The sequence below is a fragment of the Hippoglossus stenolepis genome, chromosome 20 (genome assembly GCF_022539355.2).
Source record: "Hippoglossus stenolepis isolate QCI-W04-F060 chromosome 20, HSTE1.2, whole genome shotgun sequence".
Taxonomy (NCBI): Eukaryota; Metazoa; Chordata; class Actinopteri; order Pleuronectiformes; family Pleuronectidae; genus Hippoglossus; species Hippoglossus stenolepis.
Window position 1 is genome coordinate 16,858,048 of NC_061502.1, and position 16,091 is coordinate 16,874,138.

Below are 16,091 nucleotides of genomic sequence, written 5' to 3' on the forward strand. Positions count from 1 at the left end.
ACAGGAAGAGATAAAGACGAGGAAGAGAGGAGAGGAGAGGAGGAGAGGAGAGGAGGAGAGGAGAGAGGAGGAGAGGAGGAGAGGAGGAAGGAGTTTGTATAACTGTTAACAAAATATTCTCATTCTCAAACTGTTAGCTGTACATCAGAGCTGATTTAGGAGACAGCAGCAGTTTGAGCTGTTCAGTGTGAACAGAGGATTTATCACAAGCTCTTTTTTCTCCCTTAATTATGAGACAAATGTTAAAGAACCTGTTTCCTCTCTGTTCTTTGATTTAAAAACATGTTTTTTTGAGGCTGTATATTTGCTCTGAATCCAGTTTTGTCAACTGGGACTGAATCGGCCACTTTGGATAAAGGCATCAATCATGAAGTAACCTTTATTGACAAGTGACTAAAACCTTTCTTTGCACCGATGAAGACGATTTTAAATCACATTTTATTGCTCCTCCGATAAATTCAAGATAAGACCTTGATCACATTTGAGTCACGTCTGAATCTTTCCCTCGCGTTTTCAAGCAGTGTTTTCTAATAATGCTGAGATATTGCATTTCTATTCTGAAGGCCATTTTCTGTGTGGTCGCATTGCTGAACCAATAATAATAATAATGCTAATCATCATCATCATTACAGAATTACATGTAATTGATTGGCACACACGTGGACCATTGTTATCACAAATGGACTGAGAGACAGCTCATCTAATAAAGTGTCTCACACAAGGAAATACATTAGGTTTTAATGTGTTTTTAATGAGCATATTGTTCGGTGTGAGAAGTAGAGACGGGAGGAGGGGGATTCAAAAAGCCTCCGATGCTTAAAGCGAGATTCCCACTGACTTTCTTTTCTATTCGTCTCTAAAGGAAGCTGCTCCTCTGAGTGGATCTCAACCCTTCAGGTGCGACACACACTTCCACCTGAGCTCAGTTCAGCTGAGAGGGACAGAGTCAAATGAAAACCATTAAAACATTTTATAACCTTCTGCCACTGAGAGAGAGAGAGAGAGCGAGGGGCTGGCGTCGGTCTCTGCCAATGTGTTCATCCACCGACGGAGCACATGGAGAGAGGAGCGTGGCAGCAGCTGCTACTGTGTGTGTGTGTGTGTGTGTGTGTGTGTGTGTGTGTGTGTGTGTGTGTGTGTGTGTGTGTGTGTGTGTGTGTGTGTGTGTGTGTGTGTGTCTGTGCGTGTGTGCGTGTGTGTAAAAGCTGGAGGGCACAACACAGCGTTCAGTTACCAAATCAAGTCAATATTTGCTTTCAATTAAAAACTTTAATGTCAGACAGTTAGAGTCTACACCCGTGTTCTCTTTAGATAACAACACATCCAGCATCTCTGACGTGTGGCCAGAGGCAGTTAACACAACAGTCTGTGAAATGTGGATATAAAAGGTCTAGTGGCATGATGGCATCGAACAGTGAAGTTGCAGATTGCAACCCAGTTAAAACCCCCTTCACCTTCACCCTTCTTCTCAGCGGGTGTAGAGGAGTCATGGTGGCCTGCAGCTAAAGTTAAAAAAAGTCCCTCTCTGGAGTTTGGTAGTGTTTGGTTCGTGTGCGTTCTGGGCTACTGCAGAAACATGGCAGACAGAGCCCATTCTAAGGAAATGAAAAATCTTAAAGGGAGAGTTCGAGTCTAAGCCAACAAGTTTCCTCGTCCACTTGGAGTAAAACTGTTTTAAACCTTGAGCTCCTGCTCCAGGAGAAAGAAATGTTTGGTTTACATCCCAAAAGTCATGGTGACCTCAGCGACTCGAGCGTGCATCGGTCAGATTGGCTCGGTCAAAGTTATTTACTTCTATTTTCCAGCCTGTTTTCTCCACATGCATCTGAACTGAATGGGATATTAAAGTCTGATCACACATCAGCTGACAGGCAGCGGACCACACTCATCACGCTGTTCTGGGCTTTGTCTTTGTAAACAGGCTTTTCTACTCACATTCACTTTGTGCTGGTGTTTATCTGCTGCTGTTGTTGGTTCTGAGTCTGTACAACAGAATCAACGTGCTTTGATTCTGCAGCTTTTCCACGCACCGGGGGGGGGCCTTCATTTCTAAACTGATTCCCAGTGGGGGGATTAGTTACGATTCTCCCTGCTTGTTATTTTAAGAGGATATTCTGCTTCGCCACAGCAGGGAGCATCTGTAAGAGCAGAATCAAGCCTTTCCCATTAGACGGGGATGTTCACGGCAGAATTTCACAATAAGGTGAAGGGTTCATTCACAGGTCCGTCCCCTCTGACCCCTCATTCACCGGTTTCAAGCTGATCCAGCAATAACTCATTCACACAAGGTGGGTGTTGAGCACCGGTATCGTGATTGGTTAAACTGGAAATGAGGCTGATTAGTTGTTTCAACCCCAATAACTCCACACGCACCGAGCTGGGGAGGTTCCCCTGGCTCGGCTCCCAGTGGAGCTGAGACCCAGACTGGCCTACTTCTCACCTCGCTGAATTAATAGAGTCTCAACACGGAGGCCAAACTGAGCAATGAGGGGAAGATGGAGAGGTGGAACGATGGAGAGGGGGAAGATGGAGAGGGGAACGAGGAGAGGGGGCAATGGAGAGGAAGAGGAGAGGGGGATGGAGAGGGAGATGGAGAGGGGAAGATGGAGAGGTGGAACGAGGGAGAGGGGAAGATGGGAGGGGGAACGATGGAGAGGGGAAGATGGAGAGGGGAACAATGGAGAGGAAAGATGGAGAGGGGAAAGAGGGAGAGGGGAACGAGGGAGAGGGGAAGATGGAGAGGGAAGATGGAGAGGTGGAACGAGGAGAGGGGAAGATGGAGAGGGGGACAATGGAGAGGGAAACGATGGAGAGGGGAAAGAGGGAGAGGGGAAACGATGGAGTGGTAACAAGTAGGGAAAGACAAATATGAGGTGAACATGGAGAAGAAAGCAAATCGTCTTGTAGAAATTACATTTACACATCTAATGTATAACCAAATTTAATTTATGACTCATTTGTACTGAAGGAAATAAATTATCTGCAAAAAGCTCAATTCCATTATGTTTAATTTATCTAACATAAAATATCTGCTCCTGGCCACTAAACAATGGTTAATATTTAGATTTATACTATTTTATTCCTTTGTCGTATCTTTATCACACGATGTCTTCATCAACACAATAAATGATGTGCTATTCTGTTAATGTGGGAAAAGACACATTTGGATTTGGACGATAAAGATGTGTTGCACAGCATAATATTGTATTGTAAGTGTATTGCCATCCAGACACCGGTTACATATTATAAAATATTGGCTATTTGGCAAAGCAAATCAATAATAATATACAAACAAACACTTCCTGCACACAATCTTCTGTTTCCTGGCACAAGGTGAATGTGGCCACTCGCTCTGTTTACCTTGTTCATCACACAACTCCCCCGAGAGCCGCACAACAAACACATTTTCATCTGCGCTGGAAACACATGCAGCACATTTTCCCGCTCAATCCATCGTGGTGGTTCACGGTGTAAAACACGATGTACACACACACAGAGCAGGGATCATTTACATTTGCCTGTTTGTCTCCACATTCGTATGTTTTATGACGGTGATATAGATCCACATTCTGTTGATTTATGAACGTAATTAAATGCTGCATATGGCCCCTGAGAGCGAATAGGTAAAATTACTAAATGGAGACCCACACTGCAGGAATCTGATCTGCTCCTCCTCGATCGATATCGCTCTCTGGTGATTGTTATTCGTGTCACCTTAAGCTTTAATGCACGAGCATTAAATCCCTTCCCGGTGTCATATCGATAAAAAACAACCCACTGAGATAAACCGAGGGAAGAGTCTGCAGCTGCACGAGCGCTGGGACAACACAGGGACAGACATAAAGAGCAAAGGAAGATGGGAACTCATCGAGGTTAAAACAGAGGAGGAGGAAAGGCGTGCAGCTAAAGATTGATTGGGGCCGGCAGAATAAGAGACAGAGCAGAATGAGAAGAGACGCTAATGGAAAAACGATGTGTGGTCCTACTTCCGTATCATCCATCAGTTAGGTGTGGGTTGTCTTTTCCCTTTTCCTTTCTTTGTGTGTGCATGTGTGTGTGCATGTGTGTGCGTGTGCAGTACTCTAATGGACCCGCGGCTACATGGGGAGCGTGCCTGACAAAAGTTCACATTCATTAATCATAACCTGCCACTTGACGCTGCAACCCCTCCTGCTACCTCCTGGTTCCTGGCGTCTCCGAGCTCCCTCAGACGCTCTCGTCAAAGCCCCGGAGCTCGTCGGCTTCGCCCAACACGCGACGCTGGAGCGATTCCACGCAGCTTCAGCACAGAGCCGCGGGCTCTACGGGGGATTAGTGCAGCTGGTGTGGGAAAAACTCCCAGATATTTGAGACAATTTTAACAAAATCTATTTAAAAGAAATGACTCAACATTTTGGAAAAATGTATATTTTCTTATCAGATGAGACGATTTAACCGCTCTCATGGAGACATATGCTCATATTCAGGTTGATCTTTTTAATTTGGGTTATTACTGGAAAAGGTTTACATGCTCTAATATAACTTTCCTCAAACTGTCCATTGCTGCAGCTCCTCCTTTCAGCCTCTGTCTCAAACGCTTGGTTTTGGATTCTGAATTCAAAACTACTAAAATAAGTTCTCTTCTCCAGATGTTCGTATTAATGCTTCCAACTGGACGTTAGGATGATTCACTGATGTTCAGATCATGTTGCACCGTCCTTGTGTATTTGGGAACAACACGTCTGTGGTCAGGACCGTCCCATCGCAGCTGGAGGATGATAAGAGAATCGGCTCTGAATGGACGGCGCTGCCTCATTATTTTGTTTTGGCTGCTACGGACGAAACAAAACAGGCGTCAGGGCACCGGGTCGAGGCCGCTCTCCCCCGCATCACCACAATAATGGCTGCAGGTGTGTTTATTCACCGATGAGCTCCACCTTCTATCCAAATATCGACCTTTCTGGATGTATTCACTTCCCCTTTTGTGCAACTCTGCTGTTTCTGTCTCACACACACACACACACACACACACCTCTTCACTTCACATTTGTCTGAGTGTGTGTGTGTGTGTGTCACCGCTCAAATGTTCTTTGTGTGGCCGTTTGATGTGCAGCCCTTTGTCAATTCTGCCAAAATATTGACAAGCGAGATGGAGGTTGTGCCATTACAGCCCCAGAAAATGTCCGGCGTCGTTGTTTCCCCTCACAAAACAATATGTTAATCCCCATTTCAGCATGAATATCTGTGAGATTAATTAGGGATTCAATTATTTACTCGCGGGACAAGACCACGTTGTGAACAACAAAGACTCACGGTGCTAACAAAGCCCAGACAAACAACAAAACTGCTCGCTTATCGAGATTTGTTGCACACACTCATTATTTGCAGTGAGTCACCACGTGCATCGTAATTAGCTTTCACTTACAACGGACACACACACACACAGACACACACACACACACACATACACACACACACACACACACACACACACACACACACACACACACACACACACACACACACACACACACACACACACATGATTGTTGTTTGATGTTATTTGTCCCGGCTGAAATCCTAATTTTGTTTCGGGATGATAATAAAAATAATAATAACAATAAAATGAAGCCTGTGTAAAAATAACATCAATAAAAGTTGCGCTGATGTTTCCCTGTGAAGTAGGAATGTGAATAATATTCTTTGATTCCACTTCAAGTTGCTCAAACACATTTTTTGTTACTGTCACATTGGGAAAAACACTGTGTCATCAACCTTGACACACCAGTGGGAAACATTCATTCTGCAGGATATTGGTTCTTGTGACTGATATATTATTAATGATGTTATTAGATTGTTGATACTGATCATTGTATCATTGTACTACTGTAGCTGGAGGAGGATTAGAGGGAGAACAAAGGTCTATGGAACCTGCTGCGTCCTCTTCTGTATAAAGTCTGTAGCTCTGATTGGGTCGTGAGATGATTGATGAACGAGAAGGAAGAAAAAACACTTAAATTTGCATTAATCTCGAAAACTCTCTAAACCTGGCTCTCTTTGTGAAATGACACATATTGGATGATATTGGAAAACTGCTCTTCTTCACGCCCGGGGCTGTTACTGACTTATTTGCAAAACACTGGGACTCCAGTGCTCCAGTAAACGCAGGTTCCAACAGCGATTTCCAGGTGCCTGGATACAGTGTATAAATATTAATCAACTTGTTGTGTGTAGTATCACTCTGTCAATCTAAAATACAGCCAAGAGAATTCACTCATGTGCTGCCAGACCCCCACACACACACAATGTATACACACACACACGCGCGCCTACAGATTGGCTGCAGCCACTTTACATTCACATGAACCGGCGTGTTGACAGAAGCGAGGCCAAGTGGGTTCCCTCTGACACCTGCTGTCCGACACAACCAGAGCATGACAAATACACTGATGCCCCAACAGACTCACAAGGGCGACCGGCTCTCCGCCGTCAGATTGGAGTAAACAAGAGAGAGCTTCAGATCCGACTCGCTCAAGTGCATCTGGCTGTAAAGTTGTTCGTGTTTCTTCGCCGGCTCTGGTGCTTTGATGTTTGGATGTGAAGCGACACGCGGCAGCAGCAGCAGCAGCAGCAGCAGCAGCAGCAGCAGCAGCAGCAGCTTGTTCTTGGAAACTCAAAGCACTGAAGTTGAAGATGGTTTAATTTGTTTTGGTTCCAAACTCTTCAAACACGGGATCAAGTCCAAATCGCTGTTTGGCCTGATTTAGCAAAGCATTTAAAATAAAAAGCTCCCATTCAGCGCCTTAGATCTGGTCTGGTCACACATGCCGATGCTTCAAATCTTCATTTCTTTGTGCCAGTGACTCGTTGAAAGTCAGAAACGCCACATTGAACCAGTGCAGCTGGGAGTTTACTCTGAGGAGGATTAGTTTGGATTAGAACTGAGTGATACAGGAACTCAGTGGGGATTCAGGATGTCATTATTTCTGCAGGCCCAGGGAATACTTCCCCTCCTGGGGAAGGACGGCTGCTGTTTTCCCTCTGCCGGCACCAGAGTCTGGTGAGCTACCAAGAATTTACCAGTGGTGGTTCATTAGAAAACAAATGTGATCTAAACTAAATTTAACAGGTTCCTCCCGGACCCACACTTCATCCTCCTACTGTGTTTTTGTATAATCTTCATTACATTCATAAAACATATCCTCAAATTTGGCCCATGTCCCATCTGCTAACATGGAGGAGGGAGGGTTTATGACCTCAATACAGCAGGGGGGACACCAGGGGATGGTCCAGATGATTTGGCTTCACTTTTGGGGACCTGTCATGTCGTCCATCTTTAGATACAGTCTATGTACGGAGGACACATATTCACATTTTCCTCCACCACCACACTCACGATGACAGATGCTGGAGTTTCTCACCAGCAAGTGAACGTAACAGAGGACAACATGGATTTCAAAAAACTTAATGAAGCCTTAAAAGTGAACCTAAAAAGTGTAACTCTGGGATTCAGTGCAAAAAAAAAAGGGGGAAAAGATGTGATGAGAGTGATCATCCTGTCGTCTTAAGATCTGCATTTTAAACTCCCCTAATGAGCAGCTCAGCAGGACCTTGATTTGATTAGCCTGCTGCTCTCGACCTGCTCTGTTGTGATGAGCTCTCCCCACAAACCTGCAGGCGGCTGCACCGTGATTATGTGCTTTTAATACAAGCAGCACACACACACACACACACACGCACACACACATGAATGCACACACGTGAAACACATGTCTCATACCCTCATGCAAAAGCTCGAGTGAGTGCAGTGTGGCTCATCAACACAATATTCCCTCCTCGATGTGGACGTGCGACACCTCGTTAGAACAGGTAGAAACTCGGCTGAACTTCCATGACAACAGAATGCCCATTTGGAGACGACGCCCAAACACATGTCGACTAACAACCTCTTTAACTTTGCTCTTCTTCACTTTATTAGAAAAGGGTTTGTCACAGGAGATGTTCTGATGTTGTTGCTGCAGGTTTCGGGGGTTATTCGCTTTATTCTCACAAGTGCCTCCTTTATGTAGATGCCAAGATTATTCATATAGACCCTGAAGTTACAGAGATATACTCTCTTGATTGTGGGGATGTTATTTTCGAGCAGGGGGAGGCAAAAAGAGAACAACACAAACAACCTACTATATAAATCATTATTATTTCTGTATTATGTCTATTTCTGCATTTGCTCTATTCTGCTGCTCCACGTCATCACATCCCAAAGTACCAACACAACACGCACAACATTTGTGACCATGAAGGCACATGGAAAATAAACCTCCCCTTCTCTGCAGGAGACAATAAAGGAAACTACGAGGTTGAAGAATCTGTTCAGCGGTTTCCTGCTTTAAACCGACTGAAGCTGCTGCTGCTACGTGATCAAAGTAACAATCTAGATCTGCAGAATCTGCTCGGATACCGGTGCCATTAGAGTCGAGGAGAAAAGCTGCGTGCGAGCTATGATTCATGTTCTCGCCGGCCAATGAATATCGCTGCCACGTGGAAATTGCCTGATAAGTATGCGATGGGATACAGGGACCGTAAGCATGACTGGAATTTGATGGTTTGTGAACCGGGGGCTCGGAGGCTTCGAGGCATAAAATAATGAATCACCTTGTGCAGTCGGCGGTTCATGTTAACAATAAACAATACAATAGTTATTTAATCCCTTCTTAAGTGTAACGGTGAATCACACAGTTGTTGTTTTTTATTGCAGCATTAAACCACTTCAGCCATGACACTGTCCTGCTCTTCATATAAGAGTTTAATGTATGAAAATGATTGATTGGACTCACTGGTGCTTCAATTAAAAACACAACAGAAGAAGGAGACGCTGGGACTTTCTGTGCAAAATCAATTTGCATGTGAAACTCTTCTTACCCCCGGAGACTTGAAAGACCGAGGGACGAGGCGGCTCGCACGGACCAGAGAGCGAACGCCCGAGATATTGTGTATTGAAGGATTTTTCTTTCCTCAAGACGAACTTTGAAGTGTTGTGGACATTTGTTCGGGGGCATTTTTCCACATGAAAACAAGAAAACAGCTCAAGCAGGCACTTCGCCTCAGCTGCTGCGAGGAGCGCGTCCAACTAAACAAGTAGAAAAGTTCTTACTCCAGCTCCGGCTCTTCAAAGACGACTGTGCAGGGAGGAAAGTCACAGACGCTGCAGTTTAAAATGTGTTTGCATCAGACCTGGTGCAGCATTGAAATGTTAATGTTTCTGTTAATATCTTCTAAAAAACCCTCATTTACAAATCTGTGTGAATCATTTTGATGTCAAATTATTTCAACATCTTTCTGGATGTTCTACCGATGCAAGAGAAATATACATTTTAAAAGAAATGTGATGAGCTTGAATTAATGCAATTTATTGATCAAGCCCATTCCTTTTAGTGGACAGGGTGAATATAGGCCCTTAGATGAGGAGGTAATGGATAAATGATTGACAGGAGATCAATATATTTCTGACGTACCAAGGTTTGAAAACCAAATAATAATCAGGTTTGATCTTGCAGACAAAAGGTTGTTGACTATTTCTCAAACCTTATCATTGGTCATTGGTCATTGTCGGCTCGGCCCATGTGAATCCTGATGCTGATCTTTCAAAACAAAAGGTCCAATACTGTTATATTGGCGCATATGTATTTTAGAAGATGTCATTATCAAACTTGTATTACAAAGAAATGTAACTGAGGCCTGATTTTTTGCAGCTTAACCATAACTTTTATTATAAATGCAACCAAATATATAGAACACCCACACTACCAAGTCCAATTCATAAATTTGTACAAACGAATGTGGATTGTTTAGCAGTGGCAGCTCTATTTGTTGTGGAGGTATTAGGACATGTAGGACATGTAGGACACAGGACAGGTTTCTGCACGAGGGCAGCAGCCGACCAACTGCCCGACTGTGGCGGCTCAACGTCCCAGCTCGGTCTCAGGGCGCGTCCCAGCGGCTCAGAGGAATATGGGAGCAGGTATCTGTATAAACAGCCTGTTAAGTAAACAGGTCTGCAGTTCAACAGCTGCTCCTGTCAGAGCGCACACCACAGAGAATAGAGGTGGAATATTCTGGACTGTACAAACACACAATCCAACAGCAGCGCACACAAATACTCTGCATCGCATTTCTATATCACACACACACTGTGTTTTATTGTTTTAAGGAGACACACTGACATCTCCGGCCCCTTTTTCTAACATCAACCAGGACAACAACCTGTCTAAGTCCAAACCTGGTGCTAATCTTCAGCTTAACCCCAAGTTGTAACTATGTGCGTGTGCGTGTGCGTGTGTGCGTGTGTGCATTGGATTACAATGACAAATACAATCTATTGGAGAAGGAGAAGAACAGTCAGTCTGACACACACAGATGTGCAGTGTACGTTGTGCTGCAGCTGTGCAGATGTTGCTCATTTATGCTCATGTTAGAAACACATACAGACGGAGTGTCTTCACTCTGCGTTCAGAGAACAGAACACACAACAACTGGGATAAGATGCAATAAGAACACATTGCAATAGAATAGAACACATATAAATACATGGACACAAAATGAATAGAAGAGGAAGAGGAGAGGGAGGAGGGAGAGAGGGAGGAAGACATTAAGTCATACACCATCTTTTCAGCAGATGAATGTCTCCCTGCAGGCGAGAGGCATCACTTCTCTTCCTGATTTCTCCTCAGGCACTGACCCAGTATCAGCTCCTCCTGTTCCACATTTATTTGAAAAATAAATAATAATAAACCAAAAAACTGAACCTGCATCTGCTAAAAGTCAGAAATTATATTTTGTTATTTTCCAGCGGAGCTTTGTAGTTAGAGTCCCAACGGTGAATCAGGGGGAATCCACCATTTGCATCCCCCTCATGCTTGTGGATGATTGATGACTCATCCAGGCAGACTAATGGGACGGGTCATACATATTTCATAACAAAGAAACCTTTTGGGTGTAACAGCAAATGTTGTGAATCAGAAGCTCAGCTCACGACCAAGCGTTAAAATAATGGAAACTAATTTTTTTAGGATAAGTTGAGTCTCTGTTTAAAAGCTCAGTTCTGGATCATTAAGAGCTGCACAATAGTCGGATGAAGCAATTTACTAAAAACTATTCTCACTCAGACGTTTTAATAGTTTGATCAGATCAAAATCCATCTAGTTCTTATAAAATGTTCCATTTCTTTATATTCTGTTTTCTTTTCTTCATTCTCGTTCAAGCTTCTTCTTCTTCTTGTTATTCTGCCGGATGTGGAAGTCACATGCCCACAGCCTCTTACAAACTTGCACAGAAGCAAAAAGTAACTTGAGTAACTTTGTGCGAAGCCTGTTCCAAACCCCAACCTCCTCCGTCACACACATCTCTGTTTAGTTGTGGTGAAGTCAACACAAAAACACCAGCGCGCACAAACCCACAAACAACATGACCGACAGCGTTGGTTCGATTCCCTTCTCGAGGCGAATCTGCAGAAATGCTCTTGTACTTATACACATCACACATCAGCTGCTGCTTTACTGTCGTTCACCTGAACTAACCTGTACTGTGTGTAACTCTTTGTGTGTGTGTGTGTGTGTGTGTGTGTGTGTGTGTTGGTGACATCCACCTGCTGCTCTGTCACCACCGCTCTTCATCTTCCTCCTCATCTTCACACTCCTGCTGTTTGTGTACACGTCTGTTATTCTCTCACTCCTCCTGAATTCCCTCTCTACTTATCTGTTGTCTTCTCTCGACTTAGTTCTCCCCCTCTCTCTCTCTCTCTCTCTCTGTGACCCCCCCTCTTCTCTCTCTCCATCCCTGCATCGAGAACTCATTTATCAAAGCTGACAGTGGCTGTTGCCGTCTCGCAACTCCTGCTGCACCTCCTGCCTCTTTCAACAAATACACATTTTCAAAGCCTGATGCACAATAGATATTGACACAGTGAGTTTACCAGTAGCAAATATTTTGTGCAGGTACATTAAAATTTCCCCTTAAAACCCTTAAAACTTCACTTATTTTTATATAAGTTAAGTTATATTATGATATAATCAGAAGGATTCATTTCTCTTTTATTGTTCAACGTTATAAAATTCTTTCTCTAATGGAAAAAAAACATTTAGAAAAAATCAATACACCAAAGTAAAATAAAACTTGTCTGAGCAGAAAACCTCCCCTTATTATAGTTAGTGTGTACTGTGTGTGTGTGTGTGTGTGTGTGTGTGTGTGTGTGTGTGTGTGTGTGTGTGTGTGTGTGTGTGTGTGTACTCTAAAAACAACATATTTAACAGCAAACATTGTGTTGTTTCTAATTACCTCAAACTCAGCACTGTAAAACCACAGGGTGCAACAACATCGGAGCCTTGACTGTGTTTGTATATGTGTGTTTGTTCCGGCAGTTCTATCTCTGAGAGGACCGTGTTCGAGGTTTATTCCTGGAGTGTGAGGACGTTGGTGGATAAGTTAAGACCTGGTTCGGGGGGGGGGGGTTTGAGGTAAAGACTTTAGCTCTGGTTAAAGGTTGAGGTTCGACAAACAGAAAGCAGGTTAGAATAAGGTTGTGAGGCCGGGTGGCGTTCAGCTTATCTCCAAACTCAATTCATTTGATTTTTCCTCGTCGTCATTTATCCAAATAAGCCCCTTCAGTTGGGTCAGTCTTTGTATCTTCCAGTAAACGTGCTGCGTCCTAGCAAAGATATTGCAGCTAATAAATAAGCTCAATATAGATAAGCAGTCTCTCACTGGGAGCTATGAGAATCGTAAATGGACTATATTTATATTTATATGAGCTTTTCCAGACTTATCGACCATTTCAAAGCAGTTTTCCAGTAGAAATCCATTCATGCACATGCACACAGAACATCTATAGGCAGGACCTTTTCCATCAGCCACCTTCCACGCACTGCCGGGCAATTTCAGGAGCAATTTTGGGAACAGTGACATGTCCAGAGATACTTCAGAAAGCAGACTGAAGGAGCCGGGGATTGAACTGCCGGCCTTTAGGGAGTGGACGACCTGCTCAGTCACAGCCAGCCACAAATCGTGCTACGCCTTCTTACCGAGACTTCTTCAGAGCACACATGCACCAAAATGGAATATTTTAAATGTCAAAATAGATTTTCCTCCAAAGTTTTGCACGAGGGAAGGAAGGTCATTGGAAAGTCGCAGTTCCAGCTGTCAATCAAGACGTTGAGGCCAGTTTTTACGGCATCAAATAATCAAACTTTACAGGAATAAATGTACAGATTTAAGGTTTCGTAACTTATGCTGCAGCCATCCACTAGATGGCGACCAAGATGATTTGGCTTCACTTCTGTAGAGCTGTCATGTCGCCCATCTTTACAGTCTATACGCTCAACACACACGCTTCAAGTCAAATAGCTCAACAACAAATAGTTAGCATTATATCGATTTCGTTTTAGCTGGAAGAGCAACTCCCACCAGGTGGCGCTACCGTGTGTTGCATTTCCTCGCCAGCGAACTTAACTTTGACAACAATTGCAAATGAATCAGTCTCAGTCCCGTCTCGGTCATTTGATCTTACTTACGCCTCCTCTTGCCTGCAAACTGTGTTTCTACCTGGATGACAAACAGGTAAACGTGTGGACTCGCTTCCTGCTGAGAAGCAATACTGTCACACAGACCTGGCGCCCTCCTCTCCTCCCCCACACACACCACAACACACACACACACACACACACAAGAGCTGTGAGCGAGGGCTGATGGGAGGAGGTGGGATGTTCAAAGTGTAGCCTGCTCCTGCGAGATTTTACCAACACTTCTAGTTTTTATTGTTATGTCATTAAAGTGGTTAGAAATTCAAGTTTCCTGAAGGTCTTTCGTTTCTTCCTGGTTGTTAATGAGCCAGATGTTTCGTCCACCTGAGACCAGATGTGGCTCAAACAGCATCATGTGAAACCACTGCTCGTCTTTATTCCTCTCAATATCAAAACCCACTCACTTCATAAAACTCGTCACAGCCAGAGTCTCATGAGTGTCTCTGACTAAGAGCTTTTGTTTTGAATGTTTTTCATGTTTTTATAATTCAAAAGCTGAAATCTCTTATTGACCAAATAATTCAGACCTTTAATTCACAATTACAGCTTTAAAAAATCTGCAAAAATGCCAATGAATATCTTATTTTCTTGTTTTTTTGGTTATGAATTGTTGAGTTAACATTGATGAAGGGGTCTGAAAACGTTCAGGTTTTACAGCGACTCAAGGATTCACAGCTTCTCCATGACCCCAAAACTTCTATCCTAATGTTTGCTTCTGTAAAAACAGTGACGGGGGAAACACTTTTCCTCAAACTGAGCTCAGAGCAGCAACACAGACTTTGCCAGTCGACCACTAGAAGAGATTTGAAAGCAGTCGTACCTTTCTGTAGACGATCATGTTGGGGGACTTGTCCTCAGGGTCCACGATGCTCATGGACCTCATGGACAGCAGAGGTCGGGCCGGGGGCATCTGGACGCTCTCCTTCGCCTCCTCAGACCCTTCGCTGGGCTCCGTCGTCTCCACAGGGCTCGGCTGCTCCTTCTCCTGCTGCTGCTCCTCCTGCTGCTGCTCCTCCTCCTCCTCCTCCTCCTTCACCTCCTGCTGCTGCTGAGGTGCCTCAGCCATCTCCCTCCTTCAGTCTTCACCTCCTGTCACGTTATCCTCTCTCCTTTATCTGTGTCAGACTCTATCTTCCTCCTCCTCCTTCGTGTCCTCCTGCTCTCTCTCCTCAGCGTCTGGGACCTGCTGCAGGGAGAGAGGGAGATGAATGAGACGACTCACCGCGGAGTCTTCCAGCTTCCTCTCTGCTCGTCGTCTGTCAGCCGGCGCAGGACGGATGAAATAAAGGCATCGTGAATTATCCTACTTCTCTGTGTTATCTCTGCTCCGCAATTCGTCTTCGCTGCGGAGTCACATGAGACCGAAGTTGCAGGAGAATATAAATTTAGCTTTTGCTCTTTTTCTTTATTCCTGCAGCGGCTTCATCCATCACGGATTTAAAGGAGGTTGTGTTTCCTGTCAAACAACAATGAGACGATTCTCCATCTCATTCAGAGTGATGTCGTAGCCAAGAGAGAATAACAAGGTGCTTTTTAATGTGCGTGAGATGCAATTTAAAAGATGGAGTTCTTCCAGATTTCACACCTACTCAGACAAACAGTCGTGTAATGTTAATCCTTCCAAATATCTCAGGAGAGGAGGCTGATTTTAAATGAGATAAACACTTCACAAGTGTCTCGTTTGCTTCTCAACACTGAATCTTCCTTAAAGTTTAAAGACTTTAATCTCAGTTCATGTTTTGTTTCTTCTTCAAAGTGTGAATTGTATAATGTTATTTGACAGTTTTTCCTCTTTCCACACATTTGAACTGTTATTAGAAAACAATGTAACTGATATTAACACGTGAAAATAAGCAGAAGTTATGAACTAAAAGTTGCTTTTAAATATTATAAATATGAAGTAAAGGAAAATGCAGAAATTGAAGTAAGTGGACACACACACACACACACACTTTGTTTCCAGTAACTCAAGGCTGTGAGCTCTCCTCTGTTTGTCTGACAGCTGTCAACATGTTGACGTCTGAGGACAGACGAGCGGAGACGAGGTGAGAGAAGAACGAGAGAAGAGGAAATGAGGAAAACACACTTGTGCATGAATGTGAAACCACGAGTGAACCAAATCAGTTCGGATTGGAAACACACTGAATTGAAAAGTCTTGAGTTTCTCAAGTCTTTGATTAGAAACAAAGAATCGTAGAAAATGTCGATTTTAGAAAACAAATTCAATGAATATTTGAATTTATTTCCTGAAAAAAGAAAATCAGGAAACAAAACAAGGAAGAAAATACAACAGGAGTCAACTGCAAAGTCAAATACTCTAAACCCTGCAGTGTGTGTGTGTGTGTGTGTGTGTGTGTGTGTGTGTGTGTGTGTGTGTGTGTGTGTGTGTGTGTGTGTGTGTGTGTGTGTGTGTGTGTGTGTGTGTGTGTGTGTGTGTGTGTGTGGCTCCAGCATTTAGCTCCATGCCTTCAGATCGATACTCTCATCAGCAGCCAGATGCTTGTGTCTGGCTGCTGATGTGCCTGAAGCCTCAGAGAGCAG

At 43.8% G+C, this 16,091-nt stretch overlaps 1 protein-coding gene across 2 annotated transcripts in view; it reads right to left on the reverse strand.

Annotated features, from left to right (window-relative positions):
- rgs6 (regulator of G protein signaling 6) overlaps nt 1-16,091 on the reverse strand; it is a 61,196-nt gene that overhangs the window by 42,800 nt on the left and 2,305 nt on the right. Inside the window, exon 2 of one of the 2 annotated variants that reach the window (XM_035143756.2) lies at nt 14,371-14,736. In XM_035143756.2, coding sequence (XP_034999647.1) covers nt 14,371-14,616 — 246 coding nt within the window. In that variant the 5' untranslated portion in view covers nt 14,617-14,736. The remainder of the gene's footprint in view (nt 1-14,370; nt 14,737-16,091) is intronic. The other variant, XM_035143758.2, reaches the window with a different exon arrangement.